The sequence below is a fragment of the Selaginella moellendorffii genome, unplaced genomic scaffold (assembly GCF_000143415.4).
Source record: "Selaginella moellendorffii unplaced genomic scaffold, v1.0 SELMOscaffold_10, whole genome shotgun sequence".
NCBI classification, from domain to species: Eukaryota; Viridiplantae; Streptophyta; class Lycopodiopsida; order Selaginellales; family Selaginellaceae; genus Selaginella; species Selaginella moellendorffii.
The window spans coordinates 89,176-111,116 of record NW_003314271.1 but is presented as its reverse complement, the minus strand read 5'-3'; the positions used below and the strand labels follow the sequence as shown (position 1 = coordinate 111,116).

At 48.4% G+C, this 21,941-nt stretch overlaps 10 protein-coding genes across 12 annotated transcripts in view; 7 read left to right on the top strand and 3 right to left on the bottom strand.

Annotated features, from left to right (window-relative positions):
* Positions 1-893, bottom strand: part of LOC9631607 (carboxyl-terminal-processing peptidase 1, chloroplastic) — a 2,368-nt gene extending 1,475 nt beyond the window's left edge. Inside the window, exons 1-3 of the mRNA XM_024673312.1 lie at positions 479-893; positions 290-409; positions 79-216 (exon numbers count right to left, since the gene is read on the bottom strand). Coding sequence (XP_024529080.1) covers positions 79-216; positions 290-409; positions 479-892 — 672 coding nt within the window. The 5' untranslated portion in view covers position 893. The remainder of the gene's footprint in view (positions 1-78; positions 217-289; positions 410-478) is intronic.
* A 78-nt stretch (positions 894-971) lies between these two features.
* Positions 972-2,749, top strand: LOC9631152. Of its 2 annotated transcripts, XM_024673205.1 has the most exons (11): positions 972-1,113; positions 1,160-1,462; positions 1,527-1,599; positions 1,661-1,773; positions 1,831-1,915; positions 1,962-2,034; positions 2,095-2,150; positions 2,211-2,276; positions 2,336-2,401; positions 2,462-2,621; positions 2,675-2,749. In XM_024673205.1, the coding sequence occupies exons 1-10, from the start codon at positions 986-988 to the stop codon at positions 2,588-2,590; spliced, it is 1,092 nt and encodes a 363-aa protein (XP_024528973.1). In that variant the 5' UTR covers positions 972-985; the 3' UTR covers positions 2,591-2,621; positions 2,675-2,749. The 2 variants fall into 2 exon arrangements, with proteins under 2 accessions (XP_024528973.1, XP_002968360.2); XM_002968314.2 differs by lacking the exon at positions 2,675-2,749 and having other exon boundaries at positions 1,169-1,462; positions 2,462-2,618.
* Positions 2,702-5,641, bottom strand: LOC9631606 (methylmalonate-semialdehyde dehydrogenase [acylating], mitochondrial). Its single transcript, XM_024673206.1, has 19 exons — positions 5,382-5,641; positions 5,244-5,311; positions 5,101-5,175; positions 4,863-5,024; positions 4,727-4,805; positions 4,498-4,652; positions 4,382-4,445; positions 4,245-4,324; positions 4,129-4,194; positions 4,006-4,056; positions 3,798-3,949; positions 3,650-3,740; positions 3,519-3,599; positions 3,382-3,459; positions 3,290-3,325; positions 3,190-3,233; positions 3,038-3,135; positions 2,910-2,996; positions 2,702-2,858 (listed from the first exon to the last, which is right to left on the bottom strand). The coding sequence occupies exons 1-19, from the start codon at positions 5,464-5,466 to the stop codon at positions 2,752-2,754; spliced, it is 1,659 nt and encodes a 552-aa protein (XP_024528974.1). The 5' UTR covers positions 5,467-5,641; the 3' UTR covers positions 2,702-2,751.
* Positions 5,642-5,679: 38 nt separating this feature from the next.
* LOC9631151 (dihydroorotate dehydrogenase (quinone), mitochondrial) lies at positions 5,680-8,006 on the top strand. The gene is made up of 11 exons (XM_002968313.2): positions 5,680-5,921; positions 5,999-6,081; positions 6,182-6,505; positions 6,616-6,874; positions 6,932-7,012; positions 7,053-7,160; positions 7,222-7,251; positions 7,311-7,448; positions 7,501-7,538; positions 7,599-7,698; positions 7,758-8,006. The coding sequence occupies exons 1-11, from the start codon at positions 5,763-5,765 to the stop codon at positions 7,830-7,832; spliced, it is 1,395 nt and encodes a 464-aa protein (XP_002968359.1). The 5' UTR covers positions 5,680-5,762; the 3' UTR covers positions 7,833-8,006.
* On the bottom strand, positions 7,887-9,165 carry LOC9631605 (nucleolar protein 14 homolog). The gene is made up of 4 exons (XM_002968018.2): positions 8,968-9,165; positions 8,865-8,921; positions 8,716-8,793; positions 7,887-8,665 (listed from the first exon to the last, which is right to left on the bottom strand). The coding sequence occupies exons 1-4, from the start codon at positions 9,158-9,160 to the stop codon at positions 8,022-8,024; spliced, it is 972 nt and encodes a 323-aa protein (XP_002968064.2). The 5' UTR covers positions 9,161-9,165; the 3' UTR covers positions 7,887-8,021.
* Positions 9,166-9,734: 569 nt separating this feature from the next.
* On the top strand, positions 9,735-11,487 carry LOC9631604 (coronatine-insensitive protein 1). The gene is made up of 3 exons (XM_024673487.1): positions 9,735-9,906; positions 9,959-10,397; positions 10,479-11,487. The coding sequence occupies exons 1-3, from the start codon at positions 9,779-9,781 to the stop codon at positions 11,238-11,240; spliced, it is 1,329 nt and encodes a 442-aa protein (XP_024529255.1). The 5' UTR covers positions 9,735-9,778; the 3' UTR covers positions 11,241-11,487.
* LOC9631603 (protein BZR1 homolog 1) lies at positions 11,247-13,038 on the top strand. Its single transcript, XM_002968311.2, has 2 exons — positions 11,247-11,831; positions 11,900-13,038. The coding sequence occupies exons 1-2, from the start codon at positions 11,616-11,618 to the stop codon at positions 12,761-12,763; spliced, it is 1,080 nt and encodes a 359-aa protein (XP_002968357.1). The 5' UTR covers positions 11,247-11,615; the 3' UTR covers positions 12,764-13,038.
* A 257-nt stretch (positions 13,039-13,295) lies between these two features.
* LOC112345857 (chromo domain-containing protein LHP1-like) lies at positions 13,296-15,351 on the top strand. The gene is made up of 6 exons (XM_024673408.1): positions 13,296-13,739; positions 13,797-13,822; positions 13,903-13,989; positions 14,052-15,020; positions 15,073-15,133; positions 15,192-15,351. The coding sequence occupies exons 1-6, from the start codon at positions 13,401-13,403 to the stop codon at positions 15,234-15,236; spliced, it is 1,527 nt and encodes a 508-aa protein (XP_024529176.1). The 5' UTR covers positions 13,296-13,400; the 3' UTR covers positions 15,237-15,351.
* Positions 15,242-16,267, top strand: LOC9631602 (protein THYLAKOID ASSEMBLY 8-like, chloroplastic). The gene is made up of 3 exons (XM_024673409.1): positions 15,242-15,287; positions 15,335-15,655; positions 15,713-16,267. The coding sequence occupies exons 2-3, from the start codon at positions 15,383-15,385 to the stop codon at positions 16,169-16,171; spliced, it is 732 nt and encodes a 243-aa protein (XP_024529177.1). The 5' UTR covers positions 15,242-15,287; positions 15,335-15,382; the 3' UTR covers positions 16,172-16,267.
* A 3,125-nt stretch (positions 16,268-19,392) lies between these two features.
* Positions 19,393-21,873, top strand: LOC9631601 (transcription factor MYB36). Of its 2 annotated transcripts, XM_002968309.2 has the most exons (4): positions 19,393-19,594; positions 20,131-20,276; positions 20,360-20,489; positions 20,579-21,873. In XM_002968309.2, exons 2-4 carry the CDS (start codon positions 20,144-20,146, stop codon positions 21,753-21,755), a joined length of 1,440 nt encoding a protein of 479 aa, XP_002968355.2. In that variant the 5' UTR covers positions 19,393-19,594; positions 20,131-20,143; the 3' UTR covers positions 21,756-21,873. The 2 variants fall into 2 exon arrangements, with proteins under 2 accessions (XP_002968355.2, XP_024528890.1); XM_024673122.1 differs by having other exon boundaries at positions 19,393-20,276.
* Positions 21,874-21,941: the final 68 nt, after the last annotated feature.

Here is a 21,941-nt window from a genome sequence, read left to right as displayed (position 1 = left end):
TCACCCTGGAAAAAAGCAGCAAATTGCCACGCGAAGATCAGAACTAAGCGGCAGGACGAGTGAAAGCCACTGACCAACCTGCTGAATTCCAGCCAGCTCGGCTGGGCTTTGAAGAACAATACCGAGAACTCTAAGCTGGATTTGTCCATTTTCATCCGGTACCTCTCCGATATTCAAGCCCACGCCTGTGATATCGTACTTTGAGGTTTGGGAAAACTGTCCTGCATGCGAGAAGAGAGTTAGCTCGCAAAGTCTCAAAGCTAGAATTTTTCTCTTTTGTTTTTTTTACCTCATCGGGAGTTAGAAATCGAGTAAATGGATCGTCGAGTGTAGCAAGCATTTCTCTGATAGCCGAGTACGCAGCCTTTCGATTCTGGAATGGCCTCTGAAACACCTTTTCTTTCTGAGCCTGTAGAAGCGAGAATGAGATTTTCCTGCAAAACCAAAGAGAAGAAGCTATGGAAGTTGGAAAACTTACCAGCCACAAATCCGGTGACCACTTGTGGTGCCTAGCATCAAGATAGAAATCATTGACGAGCTCCCACGCCGATTCCACAAGAGACTCATCCGTTACCTCCAAGCTCGACGAGGCGTCGGGAATCCCTCCCGCTAGAGAAGAAGACGCGCAATCTTCCCTCACTGACGATGATTCCACCACTGCCGGCGCCGCTAGGGCGGGATTTTCACTCAGGCTTACCCCGGCCGAGAAGAAGAGCGCGACGACGGCGATGCCGGCGGATTTGCAAGCGCGGGAGAGCGAAATCCTCGCCTGCTCGTCGAGATCCAGCGCCATTCTCCCGCGAAAGCCACGCCATTGCCCCTGCCAATGCGACGAGCTCGGCTTCCAGAATCCGCGAGGCGATGGAAATGCCGCCATAGCCAAGGGTGGCATTTCTCCCCTTTGTGAAAAGGGTTTTGGGTTCTAAAAGAGAATATCCCATTTTTAACATTGCTCTGTTTTTAGGGTTTATGCGAGCTTCCAGCCATGGCAGTGGGCTTGCTGCCGGCGCTCGCGATCACGGTCCCTCCTCCTCCTTATTTCCGATGTGAGAACGCGCGTCTCCAGCGCCAGCATTTCTCGGCATTGCGATCGACGATTCTTCTCAATGTCAGGTAATATTTTCTCTCCTTGCTTGCTTTGCGAAAGAAATGGATCCAGGCAATCCAGGCGGCGATCCGCAAGCGTTCCAAGGCGCAGCGCAGCCGCCGATGATCGGGATTTCTTGGAAGAATCACCGCCAGTAGTGCCGCAAAAGCAAGAGCAGCGGTGGAGGATTGGATGGAAGTGGCTGGGGGTTGTCACCGGTCTCACGGGATTTCTCTTCGTGGGATACATTGCCGTAAAGAGAGTGACATCGGTGGATGTATCGAGCTCCACGCAGCTTGCGCGTAGCGGCTCGGGATTTTCCTTCACAGCCAACATTTTCGGGAGGCAAATCTTTTTGGGAGAGCGAACTCCCGGGTAAGCATGCAAATGCTTCTTTCCTTTCGGTCTCTCTTATTCTTTTTTCTTCGTTCTCGTGTAGGTGGATTTATTTCCTCTTGCTCATGGCTGCTGGATTTGGTCTCTTTGTGAGTGAGGAAGCGCTCGTTGTCTGGGTTCGTGATGGTTTGCTTTCCTTCTTTCGTTGTATCGATTCGAATTGGAAGTTTTTTTCAGGTTGGAGCAGCCATTGCTCGTAGCTTGACTTGGAACTCAACTCGAGAGGTTTTTTGGTCTTCTGTCTCGCAGAATGGAACTTTCATTCTGTCGACGATCTTGTGGGTTTACTGGTGGGTGGTGTTTTTATTTTTTGTTTTCAACCTTGACGTTCTATCTATGACTTTCAGGGGAGTGTGTATAAGCGATATGGTTCCATTCTACGCTGGAAAGCTCACAGCGCAATCCGGTTCTGGGGAGACTTTCCGCAGCAAGGTGTGCTAAAAGTCGATTGAGTCTTTGAGTGAAAACGATTTTGCAGCTAGGAATCAGCAGGGAGAAGCTAGAAGAGATCGCTAAAGCTGTTCAACGCTATGGCAACGTCATTGGTTTTGGTACGCTATTCTAGTGCCCAACTTTCTCTCCAAAGTTAACTCTTTTGATTTTGGCACCAGTCGAGCGATTTTCAGTTGGAGCAAGGAATCCAACTTCATTTCTCGCCGGAGCCAGTGTAAGTAAGTTCTTTGCCTGAAACTTAGCTTCTCTAACATATAAGTCACGTGTGTTCTAGGGGATTGAAGCCTCGAAGTTCTTTGCGGGAGTTTGCTTGGGCGGCCTTCTGACACTCCCATTACAGGTATATATATTTGCGTTTCTAAGATCTGGGAAACAAAAACCGTGGGCTCCTTGTCACAGATGAGCGTTGGTTTCATGCTTCGTGATCGACCAGTAATAGCATTGGCAGGAGTAGCAGCTTTTGTGGTACTTGAGATTTTACCAGCTTCGCTGCAAAACTTAGTGAATTTTTTTTTTCTTTCTCAGGGAATTTGGACCGTGTTTCCATACCTCACTGCAACATTTCTCTCCATTTTCTACTTGCAAACGAGTCAGCAACAGCAAACCTCCAACACTAGAACTGAGGAAACAAAGGGAGATCAGGAAACAAAATAGCGACAATCGCCATCGTTCCCACAATTTTTATGTGAGTGAAATCCACTTTTATTTCTGAAAATTCACTTACAGATTTTTCAGCAGAGAACACAAGGAGATTGAATTCAAAGGAAACCAAAAATAATGAGCCGCTGGCCTTTTATATCACATTGTTGTGTGTTCTACACCTTTTGGGAGGTCGGGAACGCCATTGTGACGCCTCCTGGACTGTCTTTCCACTGCGTCGTCACGGTTTTCATGTGAGTAAAGAAGTGGACTCCAGCCTTGCCTGCGAATCCAAGCAAAAACTTAAGAGCTCGAAACGTTTCCACCACCTTACCATAGAAGTTGAGGTCGCCCGCAAATGAACCTCTCGAGCCCGTGAAGGAGAAGAATGGTAAAGGCACTGGAATTGGGACGTTGATCCCTACTGGAAAGATTAACGCTTGGATCAATAAGATGTTTCACTGGAAAGAGAGAATCCGACCTGGCCAACATCAATCTCGTGTTGGAACTTCCTCGCTGCCGGGCCCGACGTCGTGAATATGGCAGTCCCGTTACCGTATCTATACACGATCTGATTAGAATCATCGCGAGCGAAACTCAAAAAACGTTCTTACTTGTTACTATTTACAATTTCAATCGCCTCTTCAAGTGTCTCTGCCTGCGTTGGGATTGTAAGTACTCATGTAACACAACCGAGACTTGAATCAAACTCACCTTTAAGCAAAGTAAAACTGGGCCAAATATCTCTTCCTAAAGTGACAACTGGTGTTCAGTCTTCACGACATTCTTATCAAAAGAGACCATACCTTGTAGCAATCCATGTCTGGTCTAACATCGGCTAGTATAGTTGGCCCAACAAAGTTTCCACTTGTAAAGCCGGGAACCTGATACGTCTTGTAAGTTCTCTCTCTCTCTCTCGCGAGGAACCAATGCAAGTGCCTACCTCGACATTTCTACCATCAAGAACAACTCGCGCGCCGTCTTTCAGCCCACTCTCGACGAGGCTGCAAATACGCTCCTTTGCCTGAACTGCCAAGATCTAGTTAACCACCAAAAGCTACTAGTTGCTCTTACCTGTTTACTTATAACTGGGCCAAGATCTGCACCGGGCTCTGTGCCACAGCCGATTTTCAATTTCATTGCCCGCTGTTTCAAGCCCTCTTCCCTGTGTAGACGACGACGAGTAAAAAATATCATACAAAGGGAAAAAAGTTGTTCTTACCAAGGCTTTGAATCGCCAACGAATACTGCAGTACTGATGGCCATACAACGCTGGCCAGCGGCTCCAAAGGCAGCACCAGTTAAAGCATTCATTGTCGCTTCAGCCGATGCATCAGGCATAATCACCGCGTGATTTTTGGCCCCCATGTTGCACTGAGAATAACACTCGGAAATGTTGGTTTCGGTTCAAAGCCACGGAGACAGCTTACCTGAACTCGTTTGCCCGTAGCAGCTGCACGAGAGTAGATGTGCATGCCAGCCTGCGTTCCAAAATAAAAATTATTAAAAGATGGCATTCACTCTAAACCGACAAAATTTCACGACAAACCAACCTTGTCCGATCCGACGAAAGACACGGCCTTGATGTCTGGATGATCGCAGATACGGTTCACCACGTCCTACAAAGTGCAGTCAGTGAAATCAGTACAAGTCACTCTTAACCACTAACATTTGTCCCATGAACGATATTGAGAACGCCAGGAGGAAGGCCAGCTTCCGCTGCAAGCTCTGCTAGCATCAATGACGCCCCTGTCAATTAAAACGTACTCGTTTAGTTTGAAACCTCCAGGCGAACAAGATGATTACCAGGGTCTTTCTCCGAGGGTTTCAGGACAAAGGTGTTCCCGCACGTTACAGCAACTGGAAACATCTGCGAAAACAGGATTACTATAAAAACCTCACGTAGAAAAGCGAAGCCTCACCCATAATGGAATCATCGCAGGGAAATTGAAGGGACAAATTCCAGCACAGATCCCCAGAGGTTGTCTTATACTATATGTGTCAATGCCAGTGGAAACGTTCTCCACAAACTCCCCCATTTGCAAAGTTGCAGCGCCGCACGCAAACTCCACAACCTCTGTCACGTTAAAAACGACGTGAGGCCGTGGAAAGACAGAACCAGAAAAGGAAAAGCCTTGAAAGCAACCACACCTAATCCACGGAAGACATCGCCGCGAGCATCCCCAAGCGTCTTTCCTTGCTCAGTCGTCACGTTCAACGCCAGTTTATCCTGTAACAGTACCAAGTCCTTAGCACAGAGCTCACGACAATGGAAAAAACTACGAACCATATCTCTTCGTATAAGCTCCTGTAGCTTGAGCATGACTCTCTGGCGCGTTGTCACAGGAGTATCTCTCCATTTTGGAAACGCAGCTTTCGCTGAATCGACCGCGGCATCAAATTCGGACGGCGTCGTCAGAGGTAGTCTAGACACGATTTCTTGCGTAGCCTGTTGTAGTTTTTGGTTTCGTTTTGGAGTATTGATAGAGTCAAGAAAAGAGGTAAAAAAAAAGGAACAACCTTACCGGATTGACGACATCAACCCAATCGCTGGTCTTAGAGTCTATAAACTCGCCTCCCACGAGAAGTTTCACTTTTGGCTGCCCGAAAGCGATCTACTCAGTCAGGAATTCCGATCCAAAAGGAAAAGAGAATCGATAATCCTTACAGGTGAATCGTTGAGCTCCTTCTCTGGCAGGCTGCTGAAATTCCTTGGAGACAACACGGCATTCAAGCCTGGAAATATCAAACAAAACGATAAACCCTCACAGACGACACGAGAATCTCGAGAAAACGAGTAGCTCACCGGCAACAAGAGCTCGATTATCACCTAGAATCCCCTTCGCTGCACTGCTGCGAGCGAGAACGCCACAGAAAACTCTCCGGATCATCCTCGCTCCGCGATCTCTCGGCGATCACGATCGCGGCAGAAATTCATGCGTAGGCCAGGCGAGCATCACAAATGCGCCTCGCCGTGGAGCTCCAGCGCCAGCGGTAGCGATCACAGGAGCTCCTCCAGCCCTACACGTGATGAGCGAAAATAAACTCGAACCCCCGACCGGGCGGCACATAAACCCTAGGAGGATATTCCTCCCAGGGTTTAAGCAAAGAGCAGCCCTAATTAGGGCCTTCCTCCTTTCTCTCTGGCGATGGCGAGCGAGCGATAGCGCGGGATTGACGAAATAGGATGCGGGAGGGGCGCCTTCTCGCCGCAATCGCGAGGCGGTTTGCATATGGATCTTCCTCATGCATTCACACGGCAGCTGAGACGTCTGGATCCGCCAAGGAGGCGGTCGCCGCGGCATTTCAGAAGCCACCGCTTCCTCCAAAAATTCGCCTCACTTGGGTATGTATGCGCATTAGAAAGTTTGAGAGATTTTTCCAGTCGAGCTTAGCTGCGATTGTTTGGATTGTTTGCTCCAGGGGCGTGTTTTAACTGGAACTTTGCTTGGAGCAGTCATTGCTGGTGGAGCTTATGTTGGTACTCGAGACGAGGCAACTATCAGGTACTTCCTTCGATCCCTTCGTCGCGATTCTCTTCATCGTCTCGTAGAGACGTTCTTTGGAAGAAGACACTGATATATCCTCCATTTTCCATGCATGCAGCGCATGGACGTTCGAGGCCGCCAAGTATATAAATCCTTTGTTCCGGCTTTTGGATCCCGAGAACGCTCACAAGGTAGCGATATGGGCCTCCTCGCACTGCTTGTGTCCGAGAGAAACTAGGCCGGATCCTCCCGTCCTGGAAGTGAGTGTTTGGGGGCGAACCTTCTCAAATCCAGTCGGACTTGCCGCTGGTTTCGACAAGAACGCCGAGGCGGTCGAGGGATTGCTTGGCATAGGATTCGGATTTATGGAAGTTGGCTCCGTAACTCCTGTCCCGCAAGAAGGCAATCCCAAACCGAGAGTTTTCAGATTACCGGAACAGGGGTAAGCAAGTACGTCATTCGTTTTTTTTTGTTTTTTCATGTTTGGTGCTTCGGTTTTACTCTTCGTTGTTTCTCACAACTTCGTTTTGTTTCTCTTTCCCGTGATTGCAGTGCTATTATCAATCGATACGGTTTTAATAGCGAGGGAATCGTAGCAGTAGCGAAGAGGTTAGGAGCACAACACGGTAAACGTAGGATGGCCGAGACGGTAAATTCGGCCATAACGACGAACACGGAACAACGTGTTCTTGGTGGCAAGGCTGGTCCAGGGATTTTGGGGGTAAACTTGGGTAAAAACAAAACAAGCGAAGATGCCGCGGCAGACTATGTCCAAGGTGTGCACACCTTGTCTCAATATGCAGACTATTTGGTACGTTTTGCGGGAAGAAATCTATGTTTGGTACTGATGCAGAGGATCGTTTCACAGGTAATAAACGTTTCATCGCCAAACACACCCGGGCTGAGAAAACTTCAAGGCCGTAAGCAGCTCAAGGACTTGATCAAGAAGGTAACTTGAGAATCTCTTCCAAGCTTAAACTCGTTTCCAGGTTTTGGCAGCGCGAGATGAGATGCAGTGGGGTGAAGAGGGCCCTCCGCCGCTACTCGTGAAAATCGCTCCCGACCTGTCAAAGCAAGATCTTGCGGATATTGCCGCTGTACGTCAAACTCTCTCCTTAAACTATCTTCTTGCTTTTCAGCTGATTCTCTTCCCTTTAGGTGGCACTTTCGCTACGATTGGATGGCTTGGTGAGCCCTTGCGCTTTTCTGTTTGAGCTTTCCTTTTACCGGTACTGTGATGTTTCCAGATAATCGCTAACACGACTGTTTCAAGACCCGACTCAGTCATTGGTCTCGTTCACGCGGATGAAATGGGGGGGCTTAGTGGAAAGCCTTTGTTCACCTTATCCACGGAGGTTCTTCGAGAAATGTACCAGCTTACGTGGGTGAGTGTGTGCGAATCTCGAGGCTTGACCAGAGCTGATTCTTTTCTCACAGGGTAAAATTCCACTCGTTGGCTGTGGCGGTATAAGCAGGTATGTTCTCCAATGAAAAGAATGTTTTTTTTTTCTTGGTCCTTAGTTTTTATATTTCAGTGGAGAAGAGGCATACGTGAAGATTCGAGCGGGTGCCACTCTTGTGCAACTGTATACTACTTTTGCATATGAAGGCCCAGCGCTTATACCCCGAATCAAAGTACGTGAGACCATTCAGTGTTTTACAAGTGTTTTGTTTGGTTTTTTTTTTTTGCACAGGCCGAGTTAGCAGCTTGCCTTGAAAGAGATGGATTCAAGTCTGCCCAGGAAGCAATTGGTGCTGATCATAGGTAGACTCGAATCTAAATCCTCACGCGAGAAAAAACAAAGAAGTATTGCACGGTCGAGTGCTTCATAAGGAGTTTTCTCTTGCAGATTTAAAGAGTGAATAGCAGCTAGAAGCGAACTCTGGCTCTCTCGAAGTTTTGTACTTAACTGGGCTTAAAAGCCGAACAAAATTTTCGATAATCTCCGGTTCCTTCGTCACCTTTTTCGTGGGCTTTGATTTGGCTGTGCCTTCGCACTGATTTCTTCGTTTTCTTCTTCATCGTCGTCTTCCACTTCACTGTCCTCTTCACTATCGTCTTCGTCGTCGTCAAAATCTTCTTCATCGTCTTCGTCTTCAATCTCCTCCTCCTCGTCTTCAATCTCATCCTCTTCTTTCAATGCTGATAGATCCAAATCTTCCAAATCGTCGTCATCTTCCTCTCCAACTTCAACTTCATCTTCCTTCACTTCATCCTTTGCTTTTGCTGCTGCTGCTGCTGCTTCCTCCCTCCTAGCTTTCCTTTTCGCAACTCTAGCTTCCTTCTCTTCTTTCTCCGCAGCCTCCTCGGCGGCCGTTTCCGCCGCCAGTTCCTTCTCCAAGAGCTCCGCTCGCGACGGTGGAAGCTCCTCCGGAGGCACCGTTTTCTTGGAGATGGCCTTCTTTCTCGTGATGATCATATGCCGGATGATCCTCTCGTCCTTCTCCAGGAGTGCGTTGAGCTCGTTGATATACTCGGACCCAACCTCGATGTTCATCAGGATATAGTTCGCGTGCCACGTCTTTTTGATCTTGTACGCCAGCCTTCTCATCCCCCAGTCATTGAATCTCCAGATCCTCCCTTTCTTCTCTTTGACAAAACCTGGAGCAGCATTTCAATCAAGAAGGAAAAACACAAACATTGTAGCTAACCAGTGAATTTATCCACGATCTCTTTGAGCTCTCCAACTTTCGCTTCGTGCACTAGGTACATGATCTCGTAATGCTTCACTGCAATCGCAGGAAAAAAAAGTAGAAAACGATAAGAATACACGAAGACAAGAACAAGGAAAAAATCTTACTTGTGCGTAAACGCATGGCGCTCTCGCGCTGGAGCTCCAGAAACGGTTGTATTTCATCTAAAATCTCCTGTCAGCGCCACAAATCCCATCTAATTCCCCTCACCTTCGAGCTCCGCGAGCAAATCCTCCGTCTGCTGATGCTTCTTCTTCGGCAATGAATCGTTCCGCAATGCCGCGCGCGCCAGCGAAGATCTGCGAAGCCGCAATCCAATGGCCACATTTTTGGCCGCGGCGCGCCTGGCCGGAGCGAAGAACCCCAAATTCCGAGCCGGAGTGGAATAGCTACACAGTGCCATAGCCCATAAACCCTAAGATTTCAAATAGAATATCCTTCTAGGGCTTATGATCAAACGTGTCATGTGACCCCCCCATTACCGGATGCGTCATACATCAGAGCATCTTTTCTTTTTAAAAGTAAAGAGGTATGCGAATATTCTATCATGATATAAGAGGGAGAAGTAACGACTACCCAAGACTAGGTAGAAAGAACTAGAAAAGAAAGAAGAATTGCTATGGCTTCCATGAAGATCTCCAGGCGGTGGATTCACGCCGATGATGATCCAGACAGCATCAACAGCCGCCTTCCAGACGATCTCCTCAAGATCATCTTCTCGCGCCTCGGCGACGATCAAGACCACGCCAGCGTCGCGCGGGTGTGCCGGCAGTGGCGCGATGCCGAGAGCGCCACCAGGGAGAAGATTACTGTGAATTTCTCCTACGCCGTGAGCCCGGGCTACGTGATCGATCGATTCGGGCAGCTGCGCGCGCTCAAGATCAAAGGCAAGCCTAGGGCTAGCGACTTCGGGCTCATTCCAGTCGACTGGGGAGGCTATGGCGGCCCCTGGATCGCCGCGTTGGCGCTGGCGAGGGCGAGATCGCTGTTTGGCGCTCTCGCCTCGCTCCATTTCAAGCGCATGGAGATTTCCGACGAGGATCTGGCGCTCCTGGCCGAGACGTTCCGCGACGCGCTACAGGTTCTCAAGCTCGAGAAATGCTCCGGATTCACATCGCTGGGCCTGGAATCCATCGCTCGATCGTGCAGGTACGTTAGAAATCCCCGATCAATGAATGAATGAAACAAAGATTTCCCGCAGGGATTTGAGGGTGCTCTCGCTGGACGAGAGCGATATCGAGGACAAAGGATCACAGTGGCTGCGTGAACTTATCCATTCGTGCGCTAGCCTCGAGGCCTTAAACCTGTCCATGACAGGCTTGGAACTTAGAGATATCCGGCTGGTCGAGGAGATCGTGAGCAGCTCCAAGCTCAAGAGCTTGAAACTCAACGATCTGGAGGACCCTTCTCGCAATCGCAGGCTGGATTTGCGACAAAGCTCCCTCCAGGAGCTCGGTTTCTGCGGCCTCATTCAAGTCTCTTTACCATCGTCACTGAGCTCTTTCTCTGGTGATCTCCAGCTGGCAATGGAGCCGAATCTCGCGAGCGCGCTCACCAGTCTGGATCTCTTGTACACCACTGCCAATCACGAGCAACACCTGGAGATCATCAAGGGCTGTCGCAATCTCCAAGTCTTTAAGGCAAGTTTTCTTCCTGGCATGGACTTTCTAGCTCTTGTTCTTGCGATGGTGACTCAAAGATGTACTGACGAACCGTGACAGGCAAGAGATATAATCGGCGACATCGGGCTGGAGCTCCTCGCAAGCCACTGCAAAGGCCTGCAACGCATCCGGATCGAGAACATGAGGCAGCAAGAACAGCACGGCTTCTCGATCTCTAACTCCGGCATGCTGGCGCTGGCCAAGAGCTGCGTCCATCTCCAGAGCTTCTCCATGTACGTCCACGACGCCGCCAACTCGTCCCTGGAGGCCTTAGCGGAGTCGTGCCCGGGCCTGCTCGACTTCCGGCTGGGGATCCTCGAGACCGCGCCGGACATGGCCGAGCCACTGGACGCCGGCGTCCAGTCCCTGCTCCAGCGCTGCCCGAGCATCACCAAGTTGGCACTCTACCTCAAGGAAGGCGGACTCACGGACAGGGGCCTGGAGAGCATCGGGCGACTCGGGCAGCAGCTCAAGTGGATCCTTCTCGGCTGCCTGAGCGACTCGGACACCTCGGACCGCGGGCTCGTCAGTCTGGCAAGAGGGTGCTCGAATCTCCGCAAGCTGGAGGTGAGGAACTGCCCGTTTAGCGACGCCGCGATCGTGTGTGGCATCCGGGGCTTACCGCTGCTGCGCTACCTCTGGTTCCAGTGCTACCATCGCGTTAGCGATCGCCACTTTGCGCTGCTGGAGCCGGAGTGGAGGATCGAGCTCATGCCCGAGTTCTACTCGGTGCTTTGCTACCGGGCGCTGGTATCGGGTAGCCGAGGTGACCACCCGCCGAGTGTCCGGCCAATGCTCGGTGGTGGTGCTGGTGGTGGCTAGCAACGGACACGTGGTGGTGGGGGAGTGGGCCGTTCCTCACGTGCTGCTGACGTGTGTAATCGATTACACGTCATGTCAGGGGAGCGTGCGAGCCATACGTGTGTGTGCCCCGCCCATGTCATAAAGCACGGGGTGTGCCACGAGGGCGGGGATTAATGTCCACGTGGCGGCTGTCGTGTAGTTGGGTGTGTGTCTCCGAGCACTCCGAAAGGCGCCTGAGAAGAAATGGGAAAGAATCTTTCGTGTAGAATGCTCGCCCAGATCATGCTAGGAATGCCGAGGGCGATGGCGATGGTGCTGGAAATGGATTGAGCGATCGATCGATCAGAGAGAGAGAGAGAGAGAGAGGAGAGGGCGAGAAGGAGGATTTGGGCGATGACCTCGGGGTCGAGAACACCCACATTCCGGGAGCGCGAGAACAACAAGCGGCGGGAGCGGCGGCGGCGCGCCATAGCTGCCAAGATCTTCAATGGGCTGCGGCAGCTGGGGAATTACAACCTCCCCAAGCACTGCGACAACAATGAGGTGCTCAAGGCGCTGTGCCGCGAGGCGGGATGGGTTGTGGAGGACGATGGCACCACGTATCGAAAGGTATCGTGTTCTTCGTGTTCTTCCTGTTGTTCGTGTTGTTCGATCTCTAAAATGGGGTCTCGCTCCAGGGATCCAGGCCGATGGAGAGACTGGACGCGTGCGCCTCCGCCCCCGCCAGCCCCACCTCCTCCTCGTACCGCGCGCTCACCGAGAGATCGTCGCTCATCGGCTGGCTAAACGGGCTCTCCACGAATGGGGGACCGAGCAATCCCGGCGGCGCCGCTACCGCGGGGCTCCCGCCGCTACACTGGCACCACAGCGCCCCCGTGACGCCGCCGCTGGACTCGCCCCGCGCGGCCGCCGCGGGCACCGCCGCGTCACTCAAGCCCGACTGGGACAACGCGTGCGTCACGCCGACGTTTATGACGTCGTCGGTGCCGCGCGGTACTGGCGGCGGCGGTGGCGGCGGCGATGGTGGCTGCGACACACCGGTGTCGGACGTGGGCGACTCGGACTACTCGGCGCTCGAGTTCTGGAGCCGGTATCGCGAGAGCACTGGGAGATGGGTGAATGGGATGCGAGTCGGGGGCAGCGCTGGATCTTCGAATTGGTTCTCGGGCTCCGCCACTCCGGACTACTCGGGATCGGTCACTCCAAACTATGGCTACGCCAATTTCGCCGCCAATCAGCACCAGCTTCCTCCATTTCCACCGCGCCAGCAGCCGCAACACCAGCAGCAGCACCAGATCAATCTCAATCACAACCAGTGCGATTCTTCCCCGATCCATCACCGGCAAGGAGGGACGCAATCTTCCCCTTGCTCGAGTATGTGTGGAGTCGTGTTTAACAACAGTAGCAACAATGGCGAGGTCGTCTCGCCGCCACCGCCGCCGCCTGGAGGATCTGTTCTTGCCCACAATCTGGGAGACGCCGCCGTCAGGATCGTGGACAGGCTCGAGCTCACACTCGCCACTCCGGCCTCTTCTCCCTGAAGAACACGACGGAAGATCAATCGCATCTATCTCCATCATCTTATCTACAACTAGAGGATTCGCCCAGATCGATAGTGACTCTCATGTAACAATTCTTTCTTTTGGTGTTTGGTCTCTTTTCTTTCTCTACTTCCTCTTCGTGATTGGATTCTTCGCGAAAGGTCATTGAATTGCGCGATCGTGGCAGTCAACAAGCCAACCCACAAACAAAGTGGAGCTCCAAAGTTGTGGACACTACTAAAAGGCCTTTAAATAAGTTAGATGGATAGACCAGAGATTCCTTATGCTTTCTTAAATTAAAACTTAAAAAGGAGCCTTAAAAAGGTGCCAAAACAAAGACAAAGATTTAGGGCTGGCCTTAAGATACCTTTAGTTTAAGATAGTTTATTAGGGTTAGCGTCTATTTAGTACAAGCCACCTAGTTAGGCTAAATCAGGCATCGGGATCGTGCGAAATTCAACGGCCTGGATTGCTCCAGGAGAAAATTTAAAAGTCCAAGATTTTACTTCCCAAAACTTAGGGCAAGAGGAGCTATGCGGGGAGGAGCTTGGATTCCATGGCGCCCTGATTCTCCATTCCACGAGGTAGGCCTCGCGTAGGGTTGCGCCGAGAGCTCCGGCGAGCTCCGGCAGCCGCAATGAAGAATGCGGGCGAGCTCTCGGGCTGCTTGGATCAGGGCGACGGTGATGGAGCCGCGGAAGAACGAAATGGCCAGGGCTGCGAGGAGGTGCCGATGGAAGCAGCCGAAGTTCAGCTAATTGCCGGGAATGGTCCGGCTCAAGAAGAGCTTGTGATTATCGCCAGTGGAGCTGCTGCGAGCGAGCAAACGCTGGAAGCTAGGGGAGAAGAAGACGAAGACGAAGACGAAGAAGGGAAAAAGGAAGACGAAGAGCCTCGCGGAGAGGAGCCGAGCGGGAAAAATCTGAGAGAGGGCTTTTACGAGGTGGAAGCGATACGTAAGAGGAGGATAAGAAAGGTACTTCTTTTTTTTCCCGCTCTGGAAGATCTGAAACTGAGACTTTCGTGTTTTCAGGGAAAGCCACAGTATCTCATAAAATGGTAAGTTTTTCCTCTCTCTTTATCGACACTATGTTCATCCTCGTTTTTCCTTTTCGGTTTTTCTCTGTTTGTCTGTTTAGGCGAGGCTGGCCTGAAAGCGTCAATACCTGGGAGCCATTCGAGCACCTAGAGCAGTGCCAGGACATTGTAGAAGATTTTGAGAGGAGGTAAGTGAAACTTTTTCCTTTTGAGGTCTTGCGAGCGAGAGCTGATGTAGGTTGGTGTGCAGGAAAACGAATGGTGGAAAGCGGAAGAGAGGTGGTTCCAATGCTTCAGCTCGGAAGAAGAAGCTTGCGAGTTTCTCGGCGAGCGAGGCAAGTCAGTCGGCCGTTTCTTCCTCGATAGACGGTAGCCTGAGGTCGGACAACGATGTTGCTGCGAATGTAACCAATGGTACGGGCTCACCAGCGGCAGAGGCGGCCGAAACTCTTCTCAATTTTCCCGGTGGCGACCCCGAAAGCTTCGGTGACGATCCCGAGAACTTCTCTCCCAGCGGCAACGAAGTTGACGACGAGACGACGATGCTGGCCGCGACAACGGAAGTCGGAGACTCAAACAAACTTAACTCGGAGGAAGACAAAAGCAAGCAGCCTGGCGACTCCATTTCTACGCCGGTTGACAAACAAGTCGTCGAGGCCGAGCTTAACGACAACCATGAGAAGGTGATGGTGTCAAGCTCGGTGATCTGCGACGAAAGCGTGCTGGCGAGCGGCTCTCCGGAAGTTACTGTCGAGAAGCACGTTATCAATGAGCCAGATGTGGCTGAGGTGCCGGAAGACACGATCAACACGGGTAGAAGCAGCCGGTGCACGGGAGCTAAGAAGAGAAAGGCAGGGACTGTCCGTCGAGTGAAGCTGTCCGAAACGAAGGACACGAAGGCACCGCTGCCTGAGAAAGACTCCGAGAACGCTCACCTCTACGAGGAAGTGAAGAAGACGCCCGACGGCGGTTTCACCATACGAGCCGCGGCAATGTCAGGAACAATGGCGGAGAAAATGCAACTCCAGGAGTATCGGTCGTCGTTTCCAGGCTCGGACATCACCAAGAGGGCGTTCTCCTCCCCGGAGCGGGTCCAGAAGCTTTCGTCGTCCAAATCAGCGAACTTCGTCCCGGTCGTCAAGATTTTAAAGCCGCTCAGCTACTCGAGCTCCATCAAGAACGACAAGCAAGAAGTTTTGGTCCTCTTCAGCACGCTAAGGTTTGATTCTTTTGTTTCTCTTCTCTCGGTATTTTCTAACTTATTACTACAGGTCGGATGGCAAAGAGATGGTGGTGGATAACAAGTTTTTGAGGCAGCATTTCCCACTTTTGGTACGTTTTATCGATCAAAATTTACATTTTTTTACTCTCGCTTGACTGCTCGTTGCAGTTGATCGATTTCTACGAGCAGCACCTTCGCTACACAATCAAGTAGAGGGTCTCCTTTTCTAGAACCAAGAAGAAAACGCATTTTGTCTGCTCCAGGGTGAGCTTTGCTCGGTTTCCAATTGTACTAACTTATCGAATGTATAGTCCTTTTTCCCCCCTCTCACACCAGAGTTTCTACTAGGGTTCCACGGGATGCTGCTCAAGATCATTGCTGGGAGCAAAACGCAGGTATCTGGGTATGCTACATTTTCACAGAGATCGCTGCTACGAGCCCCTCTGTGGAGAGGGAAGAAAGATCTCGGCTCTGAGGCGTTGCAAGCCGCGGCAGCTTTGAAACTGGCCAAGCGAGATTCAAAAGCGCTCCAAGAGGTGCTCGCTTCCAAAGTCGGCCGGCTTGTCAAGTTGGATCTATTGGCGCTGCTACATGCGCTCCAGCGACACGACGAAGTGGATCTAGCTTTCCAAGTAAGTCCTTGTTTTCTCGTTCTCTTCTTGGCTTTGATGATCTAGATGGTGTTACAGGTTTTTGAGCGAGCACGCAAGGAAGTCTGGTACAAACCCAGCGTTCCACTCTACCGAGACATGCTCAAGTCTCTCGCGAGGAACGGGAGGGTCGAAGGCGTCTACTCGCTCTTCGAAACGATCAAGCAAGAGAAAGCCGAGCCTCACATTGCCATGTTCACGGAAGTGATCGACATCTTCGTTGGGTCGGGGCGTTTCCGAGATGCGCTCAAGGTGTTCGAGATGATGAAGGAATCGGAGGCTCCCCCCAACGTTCGCACCTACAGGACCATTATCAATTGCCTCAACAAGCAGGATCAGTTCGAGCTGTCGGCGAAAATCGAGAGGGAGCTCAAGGTATACGTGGAGAAGACTTTTGGCCGCGACGGTGTACCCCCGTGCTCGCAACCTGTGCCTCGGTGTAACCGGGTAAGGCCCTCGTATGTCACAACCTTTGTTAGAGGTGAGTATCTGTATTGATAGTTCAAAGTTAACCATTATATATTTATTTGTATGGTTAACAGCATCTAGTCATGATTTTTAAATAATTGTCTCAAATAAATATATTATTATTTATTATCATTAGTGATATAGTTACAATGCCATATTATCATTAGTGCAATAAAATCTTGATAGTCATCAAATTAGTTTCAGGTATATGAACTTCATTTTGTGATGAATTTTGATGGGAGTATTTAAATCTACATCAATTATAACACATCTAAATAGGATAATAGTAGCATTACAACTTTCATCATCATTCATTTGCAAAGTATAAAATGGATAATCTAATGTTAATTTATTTTCCCAATTTCACGATACATAATTTATATAAAGGACTCCTTAGTTAATGAAGGGAACCTTATCAAACATTAAAGCAAGTTAGACCTTAAATTTATAAGGTTCAGTATGACATTCAACAAGTTAATTCTATAGAAATTATACATATGTAATAACTCAAGCACTTCATACAAAAAGATTAAGAATAAGTGGCATTACTTATATATTCATTAGTGTTTCTTCTTTATATTCCTTCACATCAACCATAAAACCTTAATTACCATTTATCCTTCAAAGAGAAGAGGATGATATGAGATCCATAGCTACGATATTATATACAATTATTAGTGTAATGGGATATTGGAATGGTTTCAATTTGGACTACTTTATAAACTAAACTTTTTGGGCTAATTGAATATGCAAAGTTTTATATTCCATGCACTCACACTTCTAATAAAGAATAAAATTATATATAAATAAAGTGTAAAACAAGATAAAATAAAAATTCCCATTTTGATGTTATTTTCATTACTTAATTTGAGTATTAAAAAACTCTAAATCTGTTTAATCAATTAGAATAATATCAAAATTAGAGAAATATTATTTTAAAATTAAAGAATACATCTTACTCGAGAACAAATAAAATAGCTTCATTTGTTATTAAAAAATTATTTTCTCACTTAAATCTCATCCTTCCATCATTATAAAATATGTAAAATACTTAATTTAAGAATATTTAAAAATTATAAATAAATATTAGCTTAAAGTATTTCATAATCATCCTAAAATTATATAGCTGTGCAGCAGAAATCATGGTTTATTGTTTGAAAATTTTAATAAAAAAATTCATATTGGATTTATAAAAAGGAAAACCTTATATTAATATTTTAATTTGTTTTTTGCAATGCTAAACAAATTGTTTTGGGGAAGAAGCATTTGCAAATACAAAGTCTCATTGATACATCATCACACTTTGAAGCACTACCTAAACAAAGACCTTCAGAAATCAAAATCCAACTCTTAATGCCTCATTACCTAGAATGCACAGCATTAGAGGCATATTTTTACATGATTTTGTAAGGAACTTATGCAATCATTTCATATTTTAGAAAAATACAATAGTCCAAAGTTGAAGTTGGAGGCATATCTTTCCATGATTTTGTAAGGAACTTAATTTCATATTTTAGAAAACACAATAGTCCAAAGTTGAAGGTCCACCCTAATGCGCCCTAATTGCAGTTGGAATTTGAATTAAGGTAAGGCTCGGAAACAAGACACACGGTTTGAATCAGAAGAGTTTATAGTCAGGATAAATTTAGGAATATCCAAAGGTCCTTTATGTGTAATGTTATACTCAAAATTGGAATACATTCCACTTTTGTATTTAGATTCTTCTTGGCATTTTACTTAGCTCAGAACAACTTTTAAAGTTTCAGGTCTAGAACTATCAGGATATGTTTGTAACAAAGCTGTGAAATGTTTTATATCGTTTATTCTGAAGTGTCGTTGAAATTGTTAACTGAAACAAGTTATAGATTTTTATCAAGATCTTGAGTTGAAGAACTTCTGCAATATTTCTTGTTTTTAAGCAATTAAAATATTCATAAACGTGTATCATGTTTAACACTTTGGATAACAGAGGAAATCTATCATATAACATTTTCTTCATTTTCATTCTTCTTTAAAAATCGGCCTTATGCGCTTACTAGATAGAAACAGTATGGTGTTTAAAGCAATAAAATAGAAAATTGAAAAACACTTTTTATTCTGAACTTCTGAATTCAAAATATATCCATCCAAAATACAGAAACATACAAACAACTAAAAAGCTGAGACAGACTGATTTGATGCTCCATCTTCCCAGTACGTCTTGTGTTACATACAGAATGCCGAGAGGAGAGAGTTTCATTTCATTGCCCAGGAGGGGAAAGAAAGCTTGTAGTAAGTCTTGGAGCGCTTTTATGATCCCAACCTGTTGTTCTCCTCGTCAATATGCTCTATAATTTCCCCGTACCACCTTGTGCAATGCCGTCAGATGGACGAGAGAAATCTCTCATCTGCAAGCCAGTGGTGGAAAAAAAAAGGCTTTAAATCGTCTCATAAAGGCCCAGAGATCAACAACCGTCATCAACATCGTCATTGATTCCTTTACGGTTTTTTCTTCAGAGACCCCTCTTTTGTCAAACCCAAAATTGCATGGTAAATGGATTAATCTCTTGTATAATCTATTCCACAAGACTTCTCTGTCGAATCTCTGGAATTCATACTTACAAAGCCCTGTGAAGTTCTTATCTTGTATTTTCTCTTTAAAGGAAAAGGTGGTGTCTTCTTGGGGCCTACATTGTGTCAGGCAAGAAGAAGGCACACATATTCCAATCTTTTGCTCCACCTTGTATTCTTGCTTCTTTTTTCCCCTCCCCTGAGGGAGAGAGGTGAACAAGAAAAAAGGAGCGTGGCGGCCCCGGTTCGAATCTTTCCGGTGCCAATGCGCGAAAGACATCCATAACAAGAAATACATCTCTCCGGGCACGCATGCATGATATTGACGGGAGCGTCTAAATGCATGAAGCGCGACCACCCAACTCACGAGCAAAATATTCTAGCCCTAAACCCTAAAACCCCGTTAATAAGTCTCTCTTTCGTGAGATCCAAGGCAAAACGACAGATACAAGTACATATTTCTACGAAGGAAAACTCTCGGATATTTTGTATCAAAGCATATAAATTCTTTGGGTCTAGATGTGAGGCTCTCCATTAGACACGCTACAGAAATAGGAAAAAGGTGGCGGTACACAAAGAAATGGGCCACCACTGCCGTACGTGGCCCATGTGTGGTTTAAGTGATCCACGTGTGCATGGTCCCCACATTCCCGCGCTGTAAATTAGGGCTCTTGGGGTTAGGGTTTAATTGCGCCCGCGTTTGTTTTTGATTTCTCCATTCCGCCAGCAGCAGCATGTGCATGCAATCTTTGTCCTTACGCTGCAATTCAAGTCTGCGATTTGGATGTGCGCTTCGATCGCCAGTGCTCACCGGCGCTGCCAGCGCCGACGAAAGGCATCCTGACAATGATGCAAACAAGCTTCTCCAACGCCATCACTCCTCCAAATTCTCGCCTAAGCTCTGTAAGTCCTGCACGGAAGTCTCCTCCAGCGCCTCCTGGATCTCGCTGCTTATGACGATAGCAGTCGTCAATCTGGTGAAAGTGGCCAGTGCTCAACGAGAAATTGCTCCATTTTCACTCTTCTTTTTCCTCTTTTTCCTCTTCTCCTTCCTCTCGCAGCGCAGACTTCCCAGGAGAAATGCCTAGTGAAAGCTTGCGCTTATAAATTCTGTGCAGCGCTGCCCACTGCTGCTACTGCTGCTGCACTGAGCAACTGGAATTGTCTCTGGAAAGATCTCCGATTTCGTTTGTTGGAGCTGCTGCGCTCCAGTCTCCAGTTGATGCATGCACACATTCTCTCATTCTCTTCCAGCCTTTAGGAGTGAAGCAAGCAAGTAAAACTTATAGTGTGTGTCCTTCAGTCCTTTGGTCCTTTGCTTGCACCGAGCTTTCCTTTTTTATACTTTATTTCTTCTCTTTCGCGAAGTTGTTCCTTCTTCTGCAATAATCTGTTTTTTTCCTTCTTTTTCTTCACTTTTTCTATTTTCTCGTAACCAGTTTCCCCCGTCGCATGGGGCGACACTCGTGTTGCCAGAAACAAAAGCTTCGCAAAGGTTTGTGGTCGCCCGAGGAAGACGAGAAGCTTGTCAAGTGCATCACCACTTACGGCCATGGCTGCTGGAGCAATGTACCTCGGCTTGCTGGTAAGGAAATGAAAAGCTTCCATTCTCTAAAGCCAAGATGGATATTTTCTTTGCGTTTTCCTGGCCCAATTCCGATCCAACAGGACTGGAGAGATGCGGGAAAAGCTGCAGATTGAGATGGAAGAATTACCTCCGCCCCGATCTCAAGCGCGGTGCTTTCTCGCTTCAAGAGGAGAAACTCATCATCGATCTTCATGCGATCGTTGGCAACAGGTTAGTATCCCAAGACACCATGAAACTCCTCCAAGTTTCAAAACAACTTTTTTTGCAAAAGCTTGCTAAAGTTTCCTTCTTGTTTCAAGGTGGTCGCAAATCGCTACACAGCTCCCCGGCCGCACCGACAATGAGATAAAAAACTTTTGGAACTCGTGCATCAAGAAGAAGCTCAAGCGCCTGGGGATAGACCCAAAGACTCACAAGCCCATAATGAACGACGCGGCGGGCTCGAGCATCGGCAAGAATTTGCCACAGTTCCCTCCCTGCGACGACATCTCTTCCTTCAAATCCGGCTCCGCCGAGTCCGAGTCCTCGCAGTCCCAACCGGGCGATCACAGCGACCTCAAATCCTCCAAGCTCTACCCCTACAACATCAATCTCGAAGCCCATCCTCGCTTGGGCCGCAGCTTCTCCGACACCAAACTCCTCCGCAATCCAGCACTGGTTGGCGAGCTGCAAATCAATCACCACGAGAGCTGCAACTCCAGGAGCGTCGTCAATCCACTTGCATCGCCTGGAGTGGTGAATTCAGAAGGAGGAGGAGGAGCTGCGAGAATTCTGTTGAGGAACTTCTCCGATTTGAGCAACGTGTCGAGGGATTCCAGGATTTACAACGAGTGGATGATCACCAGGCCCGGCGTGGAAGATCACTCACCTCTAGTTCCAGTAGCCAGTCACAGTGCTAACGAAGCGATCTTCTCGAGCCCACTGCAAAGCATGAGACCGGATAATCACTGGGCTAGTACTCCATCAGGCCGCGGCAGCTACAATCCAGACTTTGATCATCGCTCAAGTACTAGTACTTTCGATGGGAATCCGGCAGGGGAGGAGCACCAGGGGGATGAGATGAGGCAGCAATTCCCCGGGAGCACCACTGGCGCTGTTCTTCCGGCCATCGTGCATTTGAATTACAACAACGCTTTCGCTACTCACACCGGATCCAATTTCATGTATCAAATCTGCGATGCATCGCCGCCAGCGGTGGCTTCCTTTGATCACCACCACCACCATCACCCGCAGTATCAGCAGCACCAGCAACAGCCTTACGATCTGGCGGCCGTTGACTTTGCGCTGACGAACGACGGTCAGAGCAGGTCAACGCAGTTTGACAGTGGCATGGGTTTTACGTTCGGCGGTGGTGGCGGAGGAGGTGGCGGCGCCACCACCGCGTCAAAGATTCCAAGTTTTGATTCCGGCATCAAGTCCGAGCTGGCGGCTTCCGATTGGCAGTCATCCTTGGCAGCGGCGCTACAACACATGTGAGTGATGAAAAGAAAATGTATATAAATTTTACTTACACAGGCACACATACATGTATACCATCCATTCATTCACTCGATCGAGCTCGACAAATAAAACCATGTGACTACATTTTTATTTCTCCATGTTGTCTGTAATATACGTTATTGGAGCTCTAGACTCTAAGCCGATCACAAGTTCTTGGCTGTG

What these genes read in the sequence shown, in the direction of transcription:
- LOC9631152 (XM_024673205.1), top strand. Translation starts at nt 986, where the DNA reads ATGGCAGTGGGCTTGCTGCCGGCGCTCGCGATCACGGTCCCTCCTCCT. An exon ending in AGGAAGCGCTCGTTGTCTGG is followed by an intron (nt 1,600 to 1,660) that starts GTTCGTGATGGT and finishes AGTTTTTTTCAG; the next exon opens with GTTGGAGCAGCCATTGCTCG. An exon ending in TTCTGACACTCCCATTACAG is followed by an intron (nt 2,277 to 2,335) that starts GTATATATATTT and finishes TCCTTGTCACAG; the next exon opens with ATGAGCGTTGGTTTCATGCT.
- LOC9631606 (XM_024673206.1), bottom strand. Translation starts at nt 5,466, where the DNA reads ATGATCCGGAGAGTTTTCTGTGGCGTTCTCGCTCGCAGCAGTGCAGCG. An exon ending in CGATGTCTTCCGTGGATTAG is followed by an intron (nt 4,653 to 4,726) that starts GTGTGGTTGCTT and finishes TTAACGTGACAG; the next exon opens with AGGTTGTGGAGTTTGCGTGC. An exon ending in ACCCTCGGAGAAAGACCCTG is followed by an intron (nt 4,325 to 4,381) that starts GTAATCATCTTG and finishes TTTAATTGACAG; the next exon opens with GGGCGTCATTGATGCTAGCA.
- LOC9631151 (XM_002968313.2), top strand. Translation starts at nt 5,763, where the DNA reads ATGCGGGAGGGGCGCCTTCTCGCCGCAATCGCGAGGCGGTTTGCATAT. An exon ending in TCAAGGACTTGATCAAGAAG is followed by an intron (nt 7,013 to 7,052) that starts GTAACTTGAGAA and finishes ACTCGTTTCCAG; the next exon opens with GTTTTGGCAGCGCGAGATGA. An exon ending in CGCTTATACCCCGAATCAAA is followed by an intron (nt 7,699 to 7,757) that starts GTACGTGAGACC and finishes TTTTTTGCACAG; the next exon opens with GCCGAGTTAGCAGCTTGCCT.
- LOC9631605 (XM_002968018.2), bottom strand. Translation starts at nt 9,160, where the DNA reads ATGGCACTGTGTAGCTATTCCACTCCGGCTCGGAATTTGGGGTTCTTC. An exon ending in TTTGCTCGCGGAGCTCGAAG is followed by an intron (nt 8,922 to 8,967) that starts GTGAGGGGAATT and finishes AGGAGATTTTAG; the next exon opens with ATGAAATACAACCGTTTCTG. An exon ending in GATCGTGGATAAATTCACTG is followed by an intron (nt 8,666 to 8,715) that starts GTTAGCTACAAT and finishes ATGCTGCTCCAG; the next exon opens with GTTTTGTCAAAGAGAAGAAA.
- LOC9631604 (XM_024673487.1), top strand. Translation starts at nt 9,779, where the DNA reads ATGGAGATTTCCGACGAGGATCTGGCGCTCCTGGCCGAGACGTTCCGC. An exon ending in TCCATCGCTCGATCGTGCAG is followed by an intron (nt 9,907 to 9,958) that starts GTACGTTAGAAA and finishes GATTTCCCGCAG; the next exon opens with GGATTTGAGGGTGCTCTCGC. An exon ending in GCAATCTCCAAGTCTTTAAG is followed by an intron (nt 10,398 to 10,478) that starts GCAAGTTTTCTT and finishes GAACCGTGACAG; the next exon opens with GCAAGAGATATAATCGGCGA.
- LOC9631603 (XM_002968311.2), top strand. Translation starts at nt 11,616, where the DNA reads ATGACCTCGGGGTCGAGAACACCCACATTCCGGGAGCGCGAGAACAAC. An exon ending in ATGGCACCACGTATCGAAAG is followed by an intron (nt 11,832 to 11,899) that starts GTATCGTGTTCT and finishes GTCTCGCTCCAG; the next exon opens with GGATCCAGGCCGATGGAGAG.
- LOC112345857 (XM_024673408.1), top strand. Translation starts at nt 13,401, where the DNA reads ATGAAGAATGCGGGCGAGCTCTCGGGCTGCTTGGATCAGGGCGACGGT. An exon ending in GTAAGAGGAGGATAAGAAAG is followed by an intron (nt 13,740 to 13,796) that starts GTACTTCTTTTT and finishes TCGTGTTTTCAG; the next exon opens with GGAAAGCCACAGTATCTCAT. An exon ending in CCACAGTATCTCATAAAATG is followed by an intron (nt 13,823 to 13,902) that starts GTAAGTTTTTCC and finishes TTGTCTGTTTAG; the next exon opens with GCGAGGCTGGCCTGAAAGCG.
- LOC9631602 (XM_024673409.1), top strand. Translation starts at nt 15,383, where the DNA reads ATGCTGCTCAAGATCATTGCTGGGAGCAAAACGCAGGTATCTGGGTAT. An exon ending in AAGTGGATCTAGCTTTCCAA is followed by an intron (nt 15,656 to 15,712) that starts GTAAGTCCTTGT and finishes ATGGTGTTACAG; the next exon opens with GTTTTTGAGCGAGCACGCAA.
- LOC9631601 (XM_002968309.2), top strand. Translation starts at nt 20,144, where the DNA reads ATGGGGCGACACTCGTGTTGCCAGAAACAAAAGCTTCGCAAAGGTTTG. An exon ending in CAATGTACCTCGGCTTGCTG is followed by an intron (nt 20,277 to 20,359) that starts GTAAGGAAATGA and finishes CCGATCCAACAG; the next exon opens with GACTGGAGAGATGCGGGAAA. An exon ending in CATGCGATCGTTGGCAACAG is followed by an intron (nt 20,490 to 20,578) that starts GTTAGTATCCCA and finishes TCTTGTTTCAAG; the next exon opens with GTGGTCGCAAATCGCTACAC.